At 39.6% G+C, this 23,662-nt stretch overlaps 2 protein-coding genes across 2 annotated transcripts in view; one reads left to right on the top strand and one right to left on the bottom strand.

Moving 5' to 3' along the window:
• The window catches only part of col2a1b (collagen, type II, alpha 1b), a 105,454-nt gene that overhangs the window by 76,431 nt on the left and 5,361 nt on the right, over positions 1-23,662 (bottom strand). The gene's annotated exons all lie outside the window — the stretch shown is intronic.
• Positions 1,521-22,422, top strand: nckap1l (NCK associated protein 1 like). The gene is made up of 31 exons (XM_035630287.2): positions 1,521-1,709; positions 3,065-3,175; positions 3,699-3,791; positions 4,368-4,424; positions 5,289-5,431; positions 6,065-6,155; positions 6,853-6,990; positions 7,322-7,370; positions 7,778-7,934; positions 8,627-8,683; positions 8,813-8,909; positions 9,154-9,263; positions 9,595-9,727; positions 9,922-10,003; positions 10,095-10,153; positions 10,245-10,390; positions 10,463-10,595; positions 10,958-11,077; positions 11,485-11,624; positions 12,342-12,473; positions 13,502-13,720; positions 13,979-14,109; positions 15,159-15,256; positions 16,528-16,621; positions 17,489-17,571; positions 17,872-17,952; positions 19,476-19,569; positions 19,659-19,775; positions 20,416-20,525; positions 21,102-21,191; positions 21,972-22,422. Exons 1-31 carry the CDS (start codon positions 1,620-1,622, stop codon positions 22,086-22,088), a joined length of 3,372 nt encoding a protein of 1,123 aa, XP_035486180.2. The 5' UTR covers positions 1,521-1,619; the 3' UTR covers positions 22,089-22,422.

Here is a 23,662-nt window from a genome sequence, read left to right on the forward strand (position 1 = left end):
AGTCTCTGTATTTCCCCAGTTTCACCTCATTATACTCCCATATCTGAATGGTTTCAGCTGCTGCCTCAGTCCTTCAGCGTGCGCATCTGGAACAAGCAGCTGTTTTCTAAAATGATGAGCTGGGAAGTTAAACTGCTTCATCCATCTCTCATAACAAACCAGGTAATATTCCAGATTCTTTTTTTTACATCCCATTCCCTGCCCCTCCTCCCACATCCACATCCTTCTGTCTTCTTTCCCAGACAGCCTTGTTAACATGTCTACCGCTCTGTGACCTTCAGCCAGCAGGGAAATAATAAACTGATTATTTCTTTGAGTCCACTTAATCATCGTTTTGCTACGCGCTGCACTTGCTGTGGTTGACAGCCTTGCTAAATTCAACACATATTGGTGTCCTAAACTGTTGTTGGAATTTACTGTTTTTGAGCTACCCTTATACCTAACATGTGGCAGATACACATTTCAATGGCTTTATGATGTAACTAAAACAAGAAGTGAACACATCTTAAATAACCAACATGGAAAATTAATTTTGAAAGAAATGAATTAATTCACTGTGCAGTTCTCTTGCGGTTACCATTTGTTGCCACTGTGGCCTCTGTTCAGCAATAGTACAATGGCACTTTAATGCATCTCACCAAAGTAAAGAAAAAGCTTTGTAATTGTCAGAAATGACTGTGCAAATCTGTTTTTTTTTTAGGTATGTGGTTGCACAAACTGAAACAATCAAGCAAAATGCCGGTTGTATCATATAAATGTCTTTTTCTGTGTTGTATTATTTTTTGTTATTCACGTTTGCTGCAGGTTTGTCACCAGTCTGTCATTTTTGTGACATAGGGGATTATGCCAGTGTAAATGTGTCTCAGCCTGTTGTGTAATTGATCCCCCATTTATTCACAAAGGTAGAGAGTTTGAGTGGGTAAATGGTGCCATCTTGTGGTAAAAAGGAGAACAACTTTTTAAATATGTCAGGCCTGAAAATGATTTTACATTCCCTCCAAGTAGTATATGCAAAGCACACATTTTAAATATCATTAATATGATTTCTACCTCTATACCTTTCTGTAATCTTAGCTGACAGGGATATTTTTACAGTGCAAGAGGAAGTGGCTCAAACTGCAAAGAAGAGGTGCTGTGACAAAGAGGAAATGGGATTTTCATATTTCATTGAAGTCATACCTCATGTCATTCATTTATATTAGTTTATCAATATTTTTTTTACTTTCAATCATTAGTGTTGAGTGATACCATAAAATGTAACTTTCAAAAAATTTTGATTGATAATCCAAATATAACAAAGTTTTGTTATAGTTGTTAAAGTTTTACCACTTACTAATTTGTCAACTTTATATAATTTTAAGACTTTTCAAATACAATTTAAATTTCATCTTATTTTCTTAATGATCATTTTTATCCACCTTTTTGCCAAAAAAAAAATCTGTGTATATGAGTGATACTGACACTGAACCCAGCTTAGGGCTCCACCTCCAGCCATCATCCCCATGTGACCTAGTGACAGGGTGAGGCCCACGGTGCACTTGTTTCCAGGGGTTCCACCGCTACACAGGACCAGGAGGCCAAGGCTCGAACGGAGGGAGAGGTGCAGTGTGTCCGCAGCAATGGCCTACCAACAGAAACTGGCCGAGAAACTCACCATCCTTACTGAGAGAGGGAATGGGGTGCTGATACGTATGAACTACATTAAGAAGGTGAGGGAGAATAGGAACTTTAAATAGGCGAGTGGTGTGTGTGAAACAGAGAGGAGAAATGAGGAACTCAGCTTTCGTCTCATACGCTTCGCCTTGGTAATTTTTCTCAAAATGTATTCCTGCGTGCAACATTTAAGAATAAACATATTACTACATTGTCTTTTACAATGAAAAACGGTGGTTTGATAATATTTAGGAACGGTATGCTTTCATTTTCTATTTTCCGTTTCAAAAGACCGGGAAATGAGAACTGGTTATACACTATTGTGTAGATTACTAACTGCTTTTGGATCTACAATATGAAGAATACTGCTTGTATGAAGCCAAACACATTAAAGTATATAATCTGTGCAGCAAGAAAGTGAAACAGAGTCCAATAGGGATGTAAACCACATATCAAAACCCTGTAATGTCATAACTGTTTCTCAAAGGCAAGAGACTCTCCAGCAGTTGTAACTCAAACTGCAGTCATAAAATGAAGTGAGAATATTGTCACATCTGTTTACAGTTTATAAAAGTGATTTGTGTGTTCAGCACTTCAGCAGTAATGAGAGCACTGTCCTCCAACTGCGACTGTGCTTTTTTAGCTTAAGAGGAAGTGCAAACAGGAAATTATTTTGAGCTGACAGTCACCACAAATTTCAGTTATTCTCAACTGAACGCTGTGAAACACAGCCACACACAACCATCCTGTCATGAAGTGATCGTACAATATTATAATTTAATATTTACATTGCTTGACAGCTCTATAATGCAATGGCTGCTGGGAAGTGGATGCAAATACAGAGTGATTGTTGGTTAAGATGTTATTTTTTGACGTGACAGAGATGTCTGGATGAGAAAAAAGCAGGAAGTGACTGAAGAACATACAATGTGTTTTATCTACTTTGCACTTGCATGAACAGACCTCCCCCTTTCTGTAACCCTGTATGAGCATGCAGTACTGTGTTTGCATTTGTGTGTATAGGAAATAGAAAATGCATGTTTGTATTTATTTTGTCCAGTACATACTTGGGAGCTGCTTCACAGTATTCTACTGTCAGTTTGGTGTAAACTGTCCTGCTCAAGGTCACCATGGGGGTGGTTGTTGAGGGAGTTGGGGAGAAACAATATTACTCACCCTGCCTGTAATGGTCCAAGCCAGTCTGTGGATTCAGCTACTTTCTGCTGACAAGCTCACTTTGCTAGGCTTGCCACTCAAAATCTTTTTCTTTTTTTTTTAAAATCACAATCAAATCCTGCTAAGGAGACACACTATCGTTCCAGGGAATGAAAATGTGTCAGAAATCCCAGTGTCACAGTCTGATGTGCAAACTCATCACACTCTCACATCTGTATCTTCTTCTATGTCTCAGAGCTGTGCAGACCCAAAGCAGCGGCCGTCTGTCCTGACAGATAAAACCATGGAGTCCGCCGTCAAATACATCAACAAAAAATTCCCCAACATTGACTTCAGGGGAAACATTGTAAGTTTGAAGCAGCTTTTCTTGTCTTACTTGGTGAAACATTAAATTTATATTTTTCATTTTCCTTTTTACTTGTGGTCATAATAGTATTATTTCAGCATCTTGACACAAAAATGTTTGCTTCTTCTAAGTGAATATCACATGTGATGCAGTGAACACATTATGATGTACTTAGCGTTCACAAAATAAAACATGTTTAGACACAGTCTTTTTAATATTGAGACCATAAAATAACAAAGAATGATCAGTGTAACTCAGGCACATACTCTGGCACTGTAGAAATAATATTCATTCATTCAAAGGCACTGTTGTCCTGGGATGTGTTGACCAAGTATCTGTGATTCTGTCAATGTTGTGTGCGTGTGTGTGTTTATTTGTTTTTGTCATTTAATTTACATTCATGAGCCTGTCAACTCACCCACAGGACTCAAGATTTAAACAGATACTGTAGTTCACATTACACAAAATGTGTGTCCTCACACCTGACCAGTAATGAACCCTTTTTCATTGTTGTTTATTACAGCAACATCTGACGAGCGTCCAGCGACAGAAAGCTGAAGTGTTGTCAGCCACGACGAGCTACTATGACTCTTTCCTGGACGTCATAGAGTTCAGGGTGATTTTCTTTCTATTTCCTTCTCGTTTTAATTACAGGTTTTGCTCCTCCAGTATGTGGTTGAAGCCAAACATACCAACTGCCTACGGTAATACAATAGTGAAAAACAGTCTAAATAAAACAATGAAAAACACCAATGCATAATCTTTCAAAATTAAAAACACAAGTCTAAAATGGAGGACAATGGTGGTGTTTGCAGAAAACAGACAGCTCTTTCTTTCTCTATTTCCTTCTGCACATTTTGGTTTCTGGAATACATTTACATATAGAGTGGTCTATTCTGATATGGGGGAATGTGATTTTATTCCAAATATCCGTTTACAACACCTCACTGTACATTTGCATATTTCTGCGATGGAGGTCGCAGCCAGGCCAAGGGATCGCCGGTGTTTGTAGGACTGAGAATAGATTACTCATAATGTTATAGGAATGTGCAGATGGGCAGTGGTTATCAGGAACCTATGAAAATGATAATGTGTTGTGGAAATTGCATTAGAGGCTTAACATGATTGAAATACCGTTTTGTTTTTGGACATGTGTTGGAATTTTTCTAATTAGTCCCTGTTCCTCGTTCAGGACCATGTGTACGAGTTGCTGAACACCATCGACGCCTGTCAGTGTTTCTTTGATATTGTGAGTATTTACTATGTGGCTTGTAATTGAAAGGGTTGAAGTTTCACACATCTGCTGATGATTCTACAAGCTCTCACTGTATTGTCCTCTTTTTCCCCCAGTCTGCTGTTACTATTAGTGCTTATTTCTACAGTACATGCTACATACTGCAGGTTGTTTTTCCTCTCCTGACTGCCCCAACCTCTTTTTATCATAATAATTAAACTGGTACCTCTACCCTTGTGCATTATGTATATCCTACTGTTTATTTCAGTGAGCTCCGTTTTCTGTGATGTGATCTCCACACTTAATGTGGGAATTTTAAGCATGTCTCAAATTTAAATTTATTTGGGGAGCATCTCTTTTGTGCAAGACATTTTATGCCAAATACAACAGCCCATTTCTCACTGTACAAAAATGTTTTTTATTCAGTCATGAGGAATTTCACATTCACTATTCTCTCTCATAAAAGAAAACATAGCTGATGAAATTCCACCTCAAGCTGACAAGGTTGAAGTGATATTTACTCACAAAATCTGAATAGTGAATATTAAAAAATATAGTTTCCCCATAGAGGGAGAATAGGGCCAGTCTGAATACACTCATTTCCATCTAATTCTAATGAAGATAGCTTTTCAGGTTTAAATCAGAAATTTGCTTCTGTAATATATATACATAAACATATAGTCACTATGTTCCAAACTCATATTTTCATCAAAATGTGGCTAAATATTGTGCTTTGCTTCTCCTAACTGACTGACAATGAATAATCTGCTCCATTTGTGACGTTCAATAAGTGCCTTTCTTTTAAGTCTCCTTAGCTCTTTGCAATGCTGACATATGGGGGCTTGTAATTTTAAGACTACATCAAAATATTGATTTCAGGCAATCAACTTTGACTTCACCAAGAACTACTTGGATCTGATCATCACGTACACCTCAGTTATCATAACGCTCTCTCGCATCGATGACAAGAAGGCTCTGGTGGGCATGTTCAACTGTGCCCACGAGATGACCAATGGGTGCAGGTGAGGCATCATGAACTGCTCAATGAATGCAGAGGAGATGTTCCATAAGATGTAAAGAGTATTTTTATGATTTGATGCATTATCCATATGCTCACTCTTTCTTTTAAACATAACATTTTGTCATTCGAGTGATTAAATTAATGTCAGTACAAGTTTCCACTGCCATCAACGAGAATATTTTTCTGATTCTGACAATTAACTACAGTTTAAATTGCCACAGACATCAACAGCCCACCACCGACCTGCTGCCAGGTTCGATTCTGACATTTTGAGTCCACCCATTTTGCATATTTATTTATACATTCCTACACCGCAGGTTACTTGTCTGAGTTTGAGACGAGACCAGGAAAAACAAACACACATTCATTTTAATGCAACATTTGATTTGCACACCACACGTGGTTGGTCCCTGGGAGCAGCCTCATCTCTTTAGCCACCAGGAAAATAACAAAACAAAGAAAACATTGAAAAGAATTATATAATTGCTGAAATACAAAGATTTTAACATCAGTAAAATACCGATAGGAATTATTGAATTGAAACAGGTTTGTCAATGCTGTGTAGTCATAATGTCCTATACTTCTTCTCGACTCTCCATTGATTAATATTTGTCGGCTGTAATCAATCTCACAGCGACCCCTCCTACCCGAGACTCGGGCAGATGTTTGTGGAGTATGAGCATTCTTGGAAAAAGCTCGCTGAGGAGTTTGGCCCTCACACAAGGGTAAGGTTTGCGTGTCACTGTGTGTATTTGTACAAAGAAAAGGTAGATAAGCAGTTGGTGATTTGCCTTAATTGAAAGGTGGATGGTGGCTCGGAAAAGCAAAGTCAAACATTACACCCATATCTTTATATCTACACACCTCAGTTAACAACCATGCGGATTAATCGGCTGCTATGACAGCCTCCACTTGTCCAGGAAGGATTTCCACAAGATTGTGGTTGGGTGGGCACTGATGTTGGGTGAAAATGCCAAGGCTCTCACTTGATATCCCCAAAGGTTTTGGAGGGGTGAAGGTCAGAGCTGTGTGCAAGTGTCTCACGCAATTTATTCATGGAGGTGTTGCTTTGTGCAAGCAGTGTTTGTAATCTGTAAACTGTTGCCACACATTTCTAAACACACTATTTTCAAGAATATTAAGATTATCCCTTAGGGTTTCTCCCGAATATGTGGACATACAATGGTGACAACAGCTGTACTGTGCTAGCGAATACAATATTAATATAAATTATTTATCTTTCTATTTACTTCTTAAACAAATGCAGTTGCATCGGTCTTTGTGTGGATCATAACATGTGCCTATGTACAAACAATCAAGTCAAAGCTTGAGTCATTTTGTTTTGACATGACTTTCCCTTTTCCCAAGTTGCTCTGCCTGTCTCCACCTTCCTCAATCATTCTTTTCCTTTCTTTCTCCTAGTCTGTGACGGCAGCATTGCTTTCTCTCAAAATGGTCTACCCACGCAGGAACCTGCCAGCAGAGCAGTGGCGGAGTGCCCAGCTCCTCAGCCTGCTCAGTGCTCCAGCTGCCATGTTGGACCCAGCTTGCTGTGACACAGTGAGTCCTCCCTTCCTGCCTCCTCTTTTCCTGTATTTATCTCTCGACAGAGGCAGAAAGAAAGAGGGAGGGGGTCATGTCTACAATATGGTTTTTCAAGTGTTATCAGGTGCAGAAATGAGAGAAGGTGTCACAGTCAATAGACGCAATAACAGTATTTGTCTTGTCTTCAACGGTTGAGGCAATCAACGCAACTGTTTTTTCCTCTCGACCTATTACAGGGCTATCATTTAGAAAATGATTTGTTTCATTGTGGCTATAATGGCGTGTGATCATTTGAGTTCACTATAAGGTCCGCCTTGGATGTTAATACTCTTGCTGTCCACTACAGATGGCATGTGAATACTTGTCTATCGAGGTGATGGAGCGATGGATCATTGGTGAGTATTGCTCGTCCTCATAATTGATAACTTCCTTGGTCATTACACCTAATTAGAGGATACCCAACTACAGTACACGGCAGGGTAAACTATTGGACCAACTTGCTATGAACTATTGGGTTCATTCTACCTCATAAATAGGCTATTATAATTTCCACGTCTGTTTCAGTAAAATCTGCCATACAGGCCATCTATATTCTCATATAAGTGTTTGGAAAAATTTACATAAAATGAAAAAGTGAAAACTTTTGATTGACTTCATATCTCAGGTGTGGGTTTTAATTTGATCACAAGCTAACCCAGGCAATGAATGTATTAATTAAGCTGTGAAATGATGATACAATCACTGACAGCAGTATAGAGACAGTCTATCAGATCATGAGTTGTGCCGACTGCCCTTTTTGTAGTCGGCTTCCTGTTGTGCCACAGCAGCCTGAACAACAACCAGGCCTCCCAGGAGCTGTGGAAGATGGCTCTGCGGAGCGGCCTCTACCTCACCCTCACCAGAGACGAAAGCCTCATCATACACAAAGTCACCGAGGACCTGTTCGACAGCATCAAAGGGTTTGGAAGCTGCACTGCTCCAGTGTTTTCTCTCCCTCTACACTGTGGACTATGTGAAAAACAGACCAACCTGAATAATTCAATTTTAAAGACGGGGATAATCGGTAATAAATTTCTTTATTGGACCCCTTATTTCAGACTCCTAACAATGGACAATGGATTTCTAAAAATGTTTAAGTGACTGAAGTATCTAAGGCTATTGACTATTGAGTAAATTAAATGTATTTTGTTAAAGCTGTCTGTCCCTAAAGCGAAGATATGCACATGAAGCGAGACAAACTTTAAATGAATATGGTAATAAAACAATCTTAAATTATCCATCAATTATTTCAAAACAACAAACAAGAAACAGAGTAATATCAAAAGGTTTGGGACCTTAGTGTCTTTGTAGTGAGAGAAGAAGAGCCTGGATTGTAGACTAAAAGTGAGGCAGAAAAAATTATGATGGAGATATGATACGCAAGGTAAATCAGTGATTACAGTACAGCAGTGCCTAATCAGAGTGTAGGACTTATTCAGAGTTTCATAAGATGAAGACTGATTCCACTGCATAATTTAAACATGCCAAGATAAACATGATAAATATTTGACAACGGTCTGTGTTGCATTATGACACTGTAGCAATTAATGTCTGAACTGCTTTAACTTTGTAGATTGTTAACAAGCTCTCTGTTGCACTTGTTTTTCTTCAGATACAGTAAGCGAGTCGCAGACATCAAGGAATGCCGTGAGCATGCTCTACTCAACTGGTGAGCCTGGCAAGAAAACTAAGCTATGATTTTGCAACTTTTGTTTCATAAATATTCAAAATGTGTATTTACTTTAAAATAATTTGTGAGACCCGAGTGACCCGTGACCACTTCCTGCGTTATCAACAGCGGAGCTATGCACAGGGAGAGGAGGCAGTTTCTGAGGGGAGTGCTGAAGGAATTATTCAAGATTCTGGAGGATGAACCTGGACTTCTGGGACCAAAGGTAGAAGTGCATTAATGGGCATAACGGTGGCACTCGAGGAATTTAAATAATTTCATTACTGCAAGTTATAACTCAAAAATGAAAATCTGGTTACATGGCTTGTGAAAAAAGTCTGATCCAGTTTCCAAACTCCACACCTCGTGGACTCTGGGGAATATTTGGACGAAGGGATTTCCAATCGTAGCTAATACACTTTAATAACACATCTTTCTTCTCTGATCTGTTTGCCAATCAAATCCCTAAGGCCCTGTTTGTCATCATGGCTCTGTCATTTTCCCGTGACGAGGTCCTGTGGCTCGTCAGACACTCTGAGAATATGCCAAAGATAAAGACGCCTGAAGACTACGTTGACAAGTAGGTTATAGGTGCAGATGAAGTCCACCGTGTACGGCTGCAGCTGAAAGACACTAGGTCATGTCAGTGTAGAATAATCGGACACTCGGTCAGTCATCCAGTGGAGATAATGATACATAATCTTCAAGTCTTTTGTATTCATTTGGTATTCATTAGTGTATTCTCCATCCTGACCTCAACCATCCCTCCCCGCAACTCCCCCTTTTAAGTTAAAAACAAAAGATCAGTGCAGCAGCTGCATACAATGGGGTTCTACTAGTACAGTTATCCTAAACATCCTAAACTGTGCACAATTTTATTTGGGGTTCATTTGCTTTGCCTGTTTTTCCAGTCAGATGGCAGAGTTGCTGTTCCACATGGAGAAGCTGAGAGGTCTCATGAGGAAGTACAATTATGTGATACTGCGCTACCATGTTCAGTACCTCGCACAGTTTGACGCCTTGGTTCTCAATGACACCATACAGGTACTGGCAGATGGCGTGTGCATGTTCTGTATAACACTATTTAAATTCTGTGCACTTCTCGTAGCCATTATTTTAGATGTAGTTATTGCCAAGGGGGAAAGACGCAACAATAAGTACATCGCTTGTCCAGCTATTTTACATCAGCAAGACATTTATGAACCAACAGCATCATACTTTGTCTCTCTCCATGACAGAACATGTATGTGTGTCCAGAAGAGGAATCAGTCCTGATGAGCTCTTTTGTCTCGTCCCTCTCTGCTCTCTCAGTCAAACAAGGTAACCACGACAAAATACTAAGCCATGCCTACACTGAAAACAAAATAAATACAGAAGTTCTAATGATGATGAATGGCATTTTGCTCTGCAGTGGACAACAAAGAGGAGTTCGATTTCAGAGCGCTTAGACTGGACTGGCTGAGATTACAGGTAAACATGTTGAGTTCAATTTATGATTGTAAAATGTTGTCAAACCATTAAACAGGGAGACAAATATTAACACAAGGTTTTCTTGTTGTAGGCCTACACAAGTGTGAACAAGGCTCCTCTTCCGATAAAGGACTACCCCGACTTAGCAAAGGTGATGAACGTGATCCAGTTTCACACCAAGATGGTGGACAGTGTGGAAGAACTGCTGCAGGAGACATCAGAGGTGTCCATACTCTGGTCAGTCTCTTCTCTTCTCTTCTGTTCTGTTCTCTTTTCTTCTCTTGAACTGTTTGTCTTTTTGTTTCCCAGCTTCTACCCACGTGTCTTTGAGAGGATGTTCAACCAGAGCGCAGAGGAGACGACCATGAAGCATTACCTCATGTCCTTCCCTTCTGTCTGTTCCCACTTCAGCCAGTGTGGACACTCTCTCTGCCCAGAAGAGGTCAGCGTTCTGTCATCTGTGTACTAACCTATTGATCAGCCACTGAGGGACAGTGAAAAACTTTTGACACTACTCGTGAATTTTAATTTTCAAATACTTTCACACCGTCGCGACACCAACCGTACACGAAGAACTCTATATTCCTAAAAACATTTTGTTTTTTGTTTTATGCTGAAACAGAGAGATTTCCTTGTTGTAGTGCCTTTTGCCCAGCTTAGGCTGTCACACTGAAATTGGGATTTCTTGTTTTAAAAATGTTTCTATTGCCTGTACATTGTGTACTATGTTTGTGTGTCCATTAATATATATATAGTGTACCTTTTTGCATGCCAAACTTTGTTCCTCTGTGTTTGTGTGTCTAGACAGAGGAAATGGAGAAGAGGAGTCTGCGCCTGTGTGTGACCTTCCTGGAGCTGATAGCCAAGCAAACCAGCAGTGTTGTGTTAGAGATATGTGCTGAGCAGTGCAAGCTCAATGAGCAGGTAAAGTCTTTGTCGGTTTGAAAAAAAATAAGAAACACAATTATCTAGTGGAGATTAATTCTGCCAAACTCCACAACCAAACATAATCACACTAGACACAACTTGGCATGAGGATTTAGCTGGAGGCAGTGAACAGACTTGAGGATTTTAATATAAGACAAGATGGGGCTTAAACTCTACAGTTAATTAATGCAATGTGGCTTTTCTAATCCCCTGAGGAGAATATGATGAAAGTATTGACATTTTTAAAGAGTTATCGTAATGTGAACACAGACCTCCCGCATTTGTCTTTGAGCTCGTTACTTAATATTTGCTTACCTGGACACTCCCTCCCACTGTCTCCTTTTCTTTCCACTTTCTTCTCTCCCTCTCTGTATCTATCGCTCTCCCCCTTGGCAACCCCTTAGTTACAGCCCAAGCACTGTGCGGAGGCCATCAGCGCTGCTCGCCACAGAAAGCAAAAGAAGGCGGTGCCAAAGAAAGGAGAGTTGCAGAAAGAGAAACCAGGCGCTGAAAGCCTAAGGAAAGACCGGATCATCGTCACAAAGTCAGCTTTTTTTTTTACTCATTTCCCTCTTTATCTCCATCTCTTCCTCTTCGTATCTCACCTCTGCCTCATGGTTTAATAATTTGAATGACTTGGCAGAAGAACTTATAATGGATACATCCATGATTTCTGGAAACATGCAGCAGTATCAGCAACATTATCAGCAGTTGTGTTGGATTCTAGTTCAGGTTAATGCAGTTCATGCTGCTGAGATTTTCCAAATAATCTTCTCCCCCCCATGACACATTTCTTACACTACATTATCAGGATGAAAATACTCCCCCTTACAGGGCATTTATAGTTTTGAACTCTATTTCCCTTCAGCTTGAATCAGGCAGTGTTGACAGGTGGTGAAACACGCTATTAAAAATAAGTAACAAAACACCACAGCCACTTAGAGAAATGCTTTTACTGGCAGCACATGTTATGTTGTTGGATTGTTCATTGTGTTGGTAATATTCTGTATATAGCTACAGTTAGAAAGGTCCTTGATTAAATTTGAAGAGTTGTAATTCGGCCTCTCTCCCTCCTCTCAGTTTTCCTCCCATCTGACTCAGTTTGGAGTGTTTTACAATTTGCTAATACGTTTATTACCTTATTTGTCTGAGTAAAACACATCCACACCTAAGTCATTGTAAAAATATTTGACTTGCATCCCCCTTCTCTCTCTCTCTCTCTCTCTCTCTCTCTCTCTCTCTCTCTCTCCCTCGCCTCTAGGGTTGACAAGATGCATCTGACGCTGACAGAGCTCTGCTCCACCTACAGTCTCTCCACTGACTTTATCGTCTTCGAACACATTGTGATCCCTACAGAGTTCCTCCTTTCTCATCTGGAGATAAACCTCTCTGAGTATGCAAACTGGGGATGGAGGAATTATCGTAATTGTCTATATAAATGATACATTGAGTCCAGCTGGTGTATGAAAAGTCCCTGGGGTGACATTTGCATTTATTTTTCGTTTCCCATTTTTTTCTGATGCTATTTGCGTCAGAATCTTTTTTTGCATATATCACTTCAGCATCTCAATTAATCAGAAATGCACTAATTACTATCATAAGGACCCGCTTTTATCATAAGAGAAACATAGTGTCCATGAAACATCGACTCCTCTATCAGTGCATACATGAGCTGTACAACTGTACCTCAGTGTTACATGCAATGCCATCACTTCACTGTTTACATACTGCTGGCTCAATTACTCACATTCATCCTGTCCAGTAGCCTGACCTTAATGTATCTAAAGTCAAATCACTGTGACCAAGATGTGAAAGAGTGCAGACGTAAAAAACATCACAGGCAACATCTTACACATTTTTTTTTAAATCCTCCTGAGAGTCAGAGAATAATTTGGAGCTTGTCTCCTGTGAAATGTCTCTTCCATCACTATAATGAATCCTGCTTTACTCACTGATTCCTCCATGTCGGGTCGCATTGCCCCCACTTAAAAAATCTGAGAAGAGATCCATCATGTCTCCCCCTTGCTCTGTGTCATTTCAGTCTTAGCTGTTATTTAGATTAGAGCTTGGTACCAGGGCAACCTAATGTTTCTGTGTTTATGCTCTGCTTAGTCTCCTTGTCTTAGCTGATGATTATCTCCCCTGTCACCCTAAAATTAGCACCCTCGAGTAGCAGCACACTCGCAGTGATTGGCCCTCCCGTTGCCAAATTGTAAATACAGTCTAGTCAGAGAGAGAAGCGCCCTTACAAAAAAATAAATATAATTTCAGTGATGCCCCGGAGCAGCGAATGGGCCCACCCTAATACGAGTAGTGCCATGTCGCCATGGCTCGTTTAACCCGTTTCAAGGTCCCATCTGTCCAGCCCTAAATCCACTCTAGGCTGATGATAAGTGACGTTGGTTAAACATGTTTCTCCAGGATCATCGTGAGAATGGCCAATTACAACCGGACCACCCAGGAGATAGCCCGTCCCTCAGACCTCCTTGCAGGAATAAGAGCCTATACAGCCACCCTGCACAGCATCTCCAGCTACATCAGTGTGGACATCACCCGGCTGGTGAAGAGTGTCCTGCTGCAGCAAACACAGCCACTGGACTCGCGCGGAAGGCAAACCATCACAACCCTCTACACAACCTGGTGTGTGTGATATACAAGTGTATCCACTTAAAGCAGTGCAAGAGTCCATTTAAAACACAAGTATGCAATATATATTGACTCACTGACACCTACAGCATAACCATATGTAGAACTGCAAAAGAGACATGATCACACATGTAGCATGGTAGGTAGTGTAAAATACATTCAGTTGATTTATCTCGCAGTCTATTTTCTTTGTCTCTCACTTTTATTCAAACACCTCCTGTAATTGTTTTTTGTTTTTTTACTACTTCTCAGGTTCCTAGAGAGTCTCTTGCGTCAGGCCAGCAACTACCTCATTGTCCACTGTCCTGCGATGCACTGCTTTGTCAACCAGACTACCGACAATGAACCAAGTTTCAGAGCCGAAGAGTTCTCTGATGTATCAGGTCAGCCCCAAATCTTAACAATATTTTGAATCTGCAGCATGCTGCATGTTGATATGTCAAATTATGAACCTTATCATAGTTGAATGCACACGGATCTAGACAGAAATTATATACAAATAACACAAAGCAGCACACATTTAGAGTTGTGCAAGTGTAAGAATGACTGAGAAAGAGATGTTTTCCTTCGTTTAAAATTATTGCGGGTTCCCCTGTGCTGTACTGAGGTTTCATGATCAGGGGCCCACAGATCCAAGAGATGACTCACTCTTTTCAAAAGGCACAACTTGCTGATCTGGTTCACTCCTTTGACACCACATGCAGAGGGAGAGTTATTGCTCAAGACGATGTGGAGCTTGTTATTGTCGTGGCGTGTGGTGTTTTCTTTCACAATGCCTGTCATGCAGTTTATTCTGACACTGCCTGACTAATGTAAACTAAAATATTGCTTATCATCTCCCCCGCTGATCCGCCTCCTCCACACAGTCTCTTCTTCCACCTCCGCGCCAGCAGAGCTCCTCCTTATTGACTGTATTAAGGCTGTTTTCACACCACCACATAGACATTATACACACAACGAATTCACGAGGCATGGTACCTTGGAGACCACTGCACTTCACTAGACGCCCCCTCACACTGTCCTCATCATTGTCTATATTTACTCCACAGTGAGGTATCAGCCTGCCGCACAGTGACTCACTCGCCCCTCCATTATCCACTGCCAATTTTAACCATGCGTCTCCTTATCCATCCATATTCAGGCAGAGCTGTCGAGTGGAGTGAAGGGTCTAAATCCTGCAGTTGTTTCTTTCTCACTGATTCGGCTACGCTCATAAATAATATGTAATCCGTGTCCTTTCCTGTGAATGTGACTGGGAAAGATTTGGGCTTTTGCATTAGATTGCCACACTCTCTAGTGTGGCTCCAGCTGAGCTTCGTTCTGTTCGGGTTATGTTTTGGCTGCTTGACATCAACATCAATTTCAGACTTGGTTGATTCCGTAATTCCCTCCAGTCATCACTCTTTAAATATTCGTATGACTCTCTGAACAGAGCTACAGGCCCTGGCGGAGCTAATTGGTCCATATGGCCTGAAGTTCCTCAGCGAGAACCTGATGTGGCACATCACCTCTCAAGTCAGTGAGCTAAAGGTACAGTATGATGCAATTGGCTCATTTCAAGAATTTAAGAATTTCATGTGGCTCTTTGGCCTGCTAGGTTATCTGGGTGTGAGTCATCTGCTGAATTAAACTTACCTCCCTAAAGATGGAATATAGACAGACACAAAAAAATACCTCCAGGTTTAACAAAGTTATCCATATAACTGGATTACTTAATAGTTAATATGATAAACCAGCCTCAGGTTGTTAAAAAATGATTATGACCCACTTAACGATATTTAGAGAACCTTGATAAAAAGTGAACTTGACATTTTTGTAGTTGTAATGGTGTGTTCACAACAAACGCAGAGGAATGAGATTATTTCACTAGCGTTGAGATCCTCCCAACGTCACTGATGTCCACATCAAAAAAAGACAAAGTCAAAATGCAGCAACTCCAGAAGCAGTGATGCTGAGAAAAAAAAGGCTGGCTGCAATACTTTTTTCCTACACTGATTAAAATAAAATCATTGCTGTACAACCAATGATACCTGTAGCTACACTACAGCACTCTACCTTTATAGTCTCTAGGCAATGTCAGGAGTACAGGAATTATTTACCAAATGTATTCCTGTATATCTGCATTTTGTAAGGTCTCTTTCTGCCCATCTGCGATTGATGTTAACATTGAAATAAATATAAAACATTTGCATTATAATTTACTTATATGGAATAACAAACATTAATAATTATATTTCAAGTCGTCAAAATTTGGATTTTTCTTCTGCTAATAACCTAGAAAAAAAATGGTTTTAATATGTAATTGACTGTTTCTCCTTGGCGAAGTTCCAAAATTTGGTTGAAAAAGATTGTACTGTAGCTCATAAATTACCTGAAAAGATTTCAATGGCTGTGGTTTATAGCTCTATTTTTTAGCAAAAGTTAATTTTAAAAAGCTATTTTACATTCACACATTATATATTCCCACAGAATAATATCGTCTGTTTCCTTCAAGATACATTATTGAAGAAAATAAATGATACTTAATTTACACTATCACACTATTTTGTAGGGAAACGTTTTCATCTACAAGCAGCTTTGCACTTTATCTTGCCAAACTCTTTTAAAACAGCAGATCCTCAAGTACAAGAAATCACTTTTGACTTCTGCACTGCATCAGGCTTCCTACCTTGACCCCTGTGATTGAACTGTAGCAGCTCTGAACTCACTGAAAGATTTGTCTCAGCAATGACGTTTGTCCATTAAAACTCCTGCCTGGTGGTGGTTTTCTCACTTATCTCACTTCTTTTCTCTCCTGTCAGAAACTGGTGATTGAGAACATGGACACCCTGGTGCAGATGAGAAGCAACTTTGATAAGCCAGAGGAAATGGCCAATCTTAAAAAGAGGCTGACAGGTGAGAAGTGGAGTGATAAAGAGGAGAAAGATTTGAAGGAGGAGGTCGGGGGTTGAAATGAGAGGAAGGGAGTATAGGCAGGCAGGTAGTGTACGAAGTGAAGGAGAAAGTGATGACAGAGAGAAGAGGAACAGTAACAAGAGGTTAAGGAGAAGTACTATACAATAGATGAATCACTCTGAGCAGGAGCCATTATCATTTCTTATCTGACTGACATAAACAAACAAGCCTTCACGCCTACAGGCAGAAAAGCAGGAACCTTAGAAACCACCTCTTTTATTCAGGCTAACATGATAATATTATACTAAAATTACCTTTAAATGAGGTTCAATTTTTTGTTCTTAGGAGTTTTTCTGGAAGAAGTGAAAAGAAAACGCTTCAAGCAGCGACATGCATAAATGAGATCTTGCCTTTGCTGTTTTGTCATGATGATTTGTATTTTAGTCCATAATTTCACTACTCTCAGTTAGGAAAATGACTCTTTGTCACTTTAAGATGATTCCCAACTCTTCTGTCCGTACATTTTCACTCCCTGGGCCTATCATTCAAAATGACCAATGGGCTGCCAAGGTTTTCTTTCTCTGGCTGCATTATTTCATAGGGGATATTATTCACTCTAAAAAGTGTATTTTCTTAGGCAGACAAGAAATCTTTAATTAAGTTTGTGTTCCATCTTAATTTACTCTGACCCAGTAACATCCATAGTGATGCTAACACCTGCAGAAATCTCCAAAGCGTTACCTTTATATATATTCTCTCTAGTCTCTGCCTCATGAGCTAAGGGGTCCAGTTTTGAGTTTGAGTGTACGTAATACACACATTGATATTACAGCTCTGAGCTCTGATCTGTTTCATATGGACTTCTAGGTGGAGAGAATGTGCTGAAGAGGATGACCATCATCGGGGTGATCCTGTCCTTCAAATCAATGGCACAGGACTGTCTGAACGATGTAATGTGAAACAATATTCCATAATAATGTAAAACTCTTTGGACAGATGATAAGATGATGAAACCGTTTGTAATACAGTGTGGGTGCAACAGATAAGGGCCTGCGATATTTGGATATCAGAAATTAAGGCTAAAATTACAGGTGAAAGATTCCTTCTTGACCTTGGAAAAAAAGTGGTTTGGTTACAAAAAAAGGTTATTCAAGGTTCAATCAAATTGACCATGGCAGCTGTATATATAAGGTCTCTCATTTAATATGTATGATCTAAGTAATACTGTGTCATATAATCCTATAATCTAGATCCTACATAAACATTGCCCGTACCTGATGGGGCCCATCAAGTGCCTGAGAGACTTCATCTCCCCTGAAGATGACATCAAGGTAAGCAGCTTTTATTCCACTAATTTAATATCCATATGTTGAGCTCCAACAGAGGAATGAATGTGTATCAATCGTCCCTTCATTATTTATAAACAGAATATGAACAGTTTATTTGCAGAGGGGCAGCTTAATGTGGGAGAATTTAAATTTAAAACATACTGTTGTGGAGACATTTACTCAAATGTATATTTACATTTCAGACTTTGGGAAGTTGAGTGATTGCCATCAGAGGTTAAGAAAGCAGACTATACTGTAGCACAATGTGAGGCTGAACATAATTTATTTAAATAATACACAGTGAGCAACAGTAGATCTGGGTTGGAGTTGCAGAGACTTTTTTTTCATCATATTCTTCAGTACCAACTAAATTAAATTCCTTATCTCCCTCTGGAGAAATGTGTGTGGCTGTGCCTCGTGAACTCCGGCTCCCTTTACTTACGTCTGGCCTCTGAGTGAGGAATGACAGTCGTGCCACAGCCCGGGCCAGGATAACCCCAAAGACGTCAGCAGCCCCCTCTTGCCGCCGTGAGAGAGACTCTGATCACTGCTGCAGCTCTAGAATCTAAACCACATCAGTGGAAACATTTTGCCCAGACAGGCCAACCATCCATGCAACCACAAATAGGGCAAGATCAAAACTTGTGTCAAGACAAATACACTCACTACTGATTTAGTATTACCCCTTAGAGAAAATACTGTATGTTTTGTGGTGGATTGGGCAATAAAATACAACAAAAATGATTAACATTTAAATGGTGCATCAAATTTTACCCCTTAAACCTCTGTGGGTCGGTCATTGGAAACTCATGTTGTACAGCTAAACATTGTTGGAAACAACACGTCTCTTTTAAATTATAGTTAAAATCCTTACGTTATATAAAAGAAACGTATGTCAGGCTGTAACTTCCGGGAAAGTGTCTGGATACTACTTACTTTTTATTTCACTGCATCACAGAGGGAAACATTGTATTATTTACTCCACTACATAAAAATCCAGCTATAGCTACTAGTAACTCTACAAATTAAGATTTAAAATATATGATCTTATAAGATATTACTGTAGTACCCAATAGAAAATAAAATACTTGGAATTGGCCTACATTAATGCGTCAGGATACTGCTGCTGCTGCTACTACTACTACTACTACATGCAAGTACATGCTTAGTAGTGATACTTACCATCATGTTATATTTTAGGTGTTGGACATTTTTGTGTATTGGAATATTTAAGTCTACTTTTTGTCAATTGAACTGAAAATATGAGGGACAAAAATATATCACGTTAATTAAAATGTGGTTTTGGATTTGAATATTAATTTTAATATCAAATATTGTCTAAACATCACAGAGTTTCAAAGAAGACGTGGGAGATGCTGATAAAGAATAAAAAATACGTACAATAGTGTAAAAGAAAAAAACATTTTACAAGTTTAAAGCTATTAAAGGGAAAACTGCATGTGAAAGGGTTTAATTGCGCTTCATGTCAGCACCGTTGCGCCCTTTGCTGCTTTATAACTGTACAGGTGACTCTGAGCGTTTTTGAGTTGGCATCTGCTGCAGGGTTGACATGCAACATCGACCCTGCCCTTGTTGCAGCCATCAGCAGTATGCAGACAGGTAACCACTCAAACTGTATCGGTACCATTTGTACAGCATGAGGTGCCCTAAACAGATTAGTCAAACATGTTTTAACGTCTTATTTGCAGATAACACATCCGCCGATGAAGAGTATAAGCTGTCCTGTTTGCTGCTCGTCTACATCGCTGTATCCCTGCCTACCCTGGCCCTGGACAACAACTCGTCCTACAGCCGAGAGCATGGAGGTGCATATTCATTCCATCATTTTCATCTACTGCGACCTGAATGACATTAATTAGTCTCAAGACAGCTAACCCTCAACCAATTACTACTCACTGCTTCTTCCGGACATTACCAGCTGCCGATAGTGGATGAAAAGGGTATTCCGCTCGGAAACACAAAGCTTACTAGCATCTCTGTGTATCAGACTTTCCAGTCTGACTGACGTGGTCCAAAGCAAATTATGTTGGTTAATGTGAAACACGTTTCTCTTGAGGGACTTTTGTTTACAGATAACTTGGGCTGACGTGCATCGATACAGCTACTCTTGGCATGTGGCCGTGTTGACCCCGACCACTTGGCTCCGAGCCTGGACTCCAACGTTAAGAGCAGCAAATAGCCAAGATTTTTATCAAAGCACAGGGTGGCGTTTGTCTGAGATTACTTTCTTTGTCTCTATTTTCCATTGACATGTTTCAAATATATTTACCCTTTGAGCCTGAGGAAATTTGCTCTGAATGCTTCCTCTTATATGTCACGGATCATTTAGTTAATTTCTCTAATCGTCGGACTACGAAACAATCTTCTTTGAGGCTAAAGTTACAGGACACGCTATTCCATTCTCTCTGTTTCTGAGCAATGCATCTTGTATTCTTATCTTCTCAGGCCACAACAACAACATCCACTGTTTAGCTTCAGCTATCAACCAGCTGGCTGCTGCCATGTTCACTGTTCAGAACAAGAACATAGAGCAGCATCTCAAAGAGTTTCTTCTGGTGAGTAGCAAACATTTCATTACGTTTATGTTATATTTTGCACGCCCCCCCCCCCCCACAAAAAAAAAATATGGCCTCAAAAATCAGTGAATTAATGCAATGGTTCCCAACAAAAGGTCATAAAATGATCTAAATTCCACTGAACAAAATATTTTCATACAGACTCTAATGTTTTTTTTTGGGGTGCATGTGAAATACATATTTTTATGAACTCTAAAATCATTCAAATTAAAGTAGCCGGACAAGAAAAATTGCTCAATTAGTTTAAAACTCATAGACATGCACGCTGAAATGAGGGGTCTAAGTAGACATTACTTCTTAATCATTGCATGATGCAAAGAATTTTAGTAAGGCCAAAGAACATAATAATAATAATAATAATTACTTTAAATAGCACCTTTTAAGGCACTTGGGTAATGATGTAATATAAATCTAAAAATAAAACCAAAAAATGAAAAATCAGTGGTTTCTTTGACACGCTACCTTTTCAAGACTGTGCCAACCTCTTGCCTCCGTTGAGGTCAAATCCAGCTCTGTTGACTGATCTCTCTCTTTTTTTTTTTTATCATTTCACAGATTGCCTCCTCAACTCTGCTACAGCTGGGACAAAATGTAGAGAGAGCGGAGGTCAAAAACCGAGAATCCATCTACCTGCTCCTGCACATGGTAGGTTGCCAGTACAATAGTAGTAATATATTTTCAAATTTACAAGAAGGCATGAGAGGGTTAATAATTTGACTAATGGAAAAACAAATCTACAACTTAATTGAACTTTTTTCTCTTTACAATAAAAAATTAAGCCTGCAGTGACTACTATAATGACTTATCTGAATAATAAAAATGAATAATTATAATGATAATTAACTGTAAAGTCATTACTGAAAAAGTGTAAACCCTGTATATTAAGTATGCATATTTTAAAGCGGCACTGCAATTTAAAATGGACGTAATTTTGTGCTATGGAAAACCATCATTGTCCTGATGATTTTGAGACACCTGTAATTCTCAATATTATTGTATTGTCAACAAATCTCATGAAAATAACAGAACCAGCAAAGAACTGATCCTACTAAGTATTCTCTGTGTAGCCAGAGTGTGTTTCAACTTCTCTGTGGTCATAGAACTCGTTTTCCAAAACTAATGAAAACATAAATGAATCACACCATTCACCTGGAAGACATATTCCTTCACTAGAGTGAACACAAACTGCAGTTTATTTTGAGTCAGAGTCACAGTTCACCAGGTGTGTATTAATCCACCTCTGAAAGTAGTCCCTAATGAAGGCAGTATTTCCTCCTGTTTTCTAAAAGAAACTTTAGCGCTCAGCTGCTTTAGAAAACAACTTGTTGGAGACATGTTTTGGTCTTTTTATGGGATAAAAATGGACGGCGAGAAAAAATGTAAAAATTACTTGAGTTGTAATATTTTTAACACTGATTGATTTAGATCGTGGACGAGTCTCCGTTCCTGAGCCAGGACCTGCTCGAGAGCTGCTTCCCATATGCTCTGCTCCGAAATGCATACAGAGACGTGTACAGATCCTTCGTCGTCACTCTGGGCTGAAGAATGTTTTTAATACTTTTAATTTAACCTTTATTTATCCATGGGACTATTTTAATTTAAATTTTCCTCACTTTCATTCACTGTCTTATATTTCGATCACAGTTAGTGCTGATAATGTATTTCCTGTGAGTTAGGACTCTTGATTTACCCTCTTTCCCCCTTTTTACAAACTTTCAACTTAAATTATAGTGTAGATTCACAACTACTGTGATATTACTTATATCAACTTGAATCATTCAAATGCAAATCAGCTTTATTCTGCTTTTCAAAAGATTATTATTTTAATAGCTGTTATTCCTTACGAATTTCCCACAAATAAAGATGATAATTATAAGTTGTCAGTCTATATTCAACATGTGTTTCTCATCTATTTCCAGTCAGCTCTCCTCCCTCTCATCCTTCCTCCCTCTTGTCCTCTTCTTATTTCATGTACAAATTTAAATGATGCACTCCAGTTTTACAGAATCAAAAACACTTGTTAAAATTAGATTGCCCTTGAGTGATTTTTATTTGCAACTGCCACTGTTCCTTCTCTCTTCCTCTTCCCTCTCTCCGCCCCTCTTGCCCCGTTCTGCAGCTATGGTTGCCACACTGGAGATAACAATGCTAACATCTGTGTGTGTGTGCGTGCGTGCGTGCGTGCGTGCGTGCGTGTGTGTGTGTGCGTTTGTGCGTGTGTGTTTGTGCGTGCGTGCGTGCGTGCGTGTGTGTGCGTGCGTGTGTGTGTGTGCGTGTGTGAGCACAAGAGGTTCAATTTCCACTACAGGCAACAATTGTGTGAATACACAGATGAACGTTAACGCATAAACAAATGACAGATCTGAAAGCAGCACATTGTCAGACACTTACAGCTAAATCACAAGCACAGAATTAAACAGTACGATTGGGTGTGTTTATGTGTTATATTATGTGTTATGTGTTTGTATATTGTAAGGCCTTGAATGCAAACAAACAGCCCCACAGTGGATCTTGTCCCAAGACCCTGAGGACAGTTAATGGTGGAAACTCTGGTCCGGATATAAAGACTCTCCCCTGATTGTGATGGTGACGCAGAGCCATTCCTGCTGACTATTGGAACACTGAAGATCACACGCACACAAAAACACACACACGCGCACACACTGCAAATGCAGTAGCCCATACGTACACAGAGGGAAGGACTACACATATCATTGTGTTACCAGAGCAGCGTTTATTAAAATAACTACTGCAGGTGTACACACACATTCAAACAGGGGACAATCACGTATGCTGAATTTATAGAAACACACAGAGGCACAAACTCTCTAACACACACACATGGGCTGCAGCAGCATTCGGAGCCAGAGGTCATGACACCGACTTGTAAAATACACAAAGCAGCTGATAGACATCTCCGTCTCTTGACATGGGAGACCACGCTGGAAAGGTGAGATACTCCCTCCGATGTTTTATTCTTCTTCTTCTTCTGACTCTACAGTTTTTGCAAACATGTACATTTACTTATAGAAATGATAATTGTTGTAAATCTGCTGATTGGACAACAGTTTTACAGGTTACAGGTTTTTGCAGCAAGGCTTTAATAATTCCTAAAT

Source organism: Scophthalmus maximus, chromosome 6 (assembly GCF_022379125.1).
Source record: "Scophthalmus maximus strain ysfricsl-2021 chromosome 6, ASM2237912v1, whole genome shotgun sequence".
Lineage (NCBI taxonomy): Eukaryota > Metazoa > Chordata > Actinopteri > Pleuronectiformes > Scophthalmidae > Scophthalmus > Scophthalmus maximus.

What these genes read in the sequence shown, in the direction of transcription:
- nckap1l (XM_035630287.2), top strand. Translation starts at nt 1,620, where the DNA reads ATGGCCTACCAACAGAAACTGGCCGAGAAACTCACCATCCTTACTGAG. An exon ending in GTCAGTGTTTCTTTGATATT is followed by an intron (nt 4,425 to 5,288) that starts GTGAGTATTTAC and finishes TATTGATTTCAG; the next exon opens with GCAATCAACTTTGACTTCAC. An exon ending in CTGTTCGACAGCATCAAAGG is followed by an intron (nt 7,935 to 8,626) that starts GTTTGGAAGCTG and finishes GTTTTTCTTCAG; the next exon opens with ATACAGTAAGCGAGTCGCAG.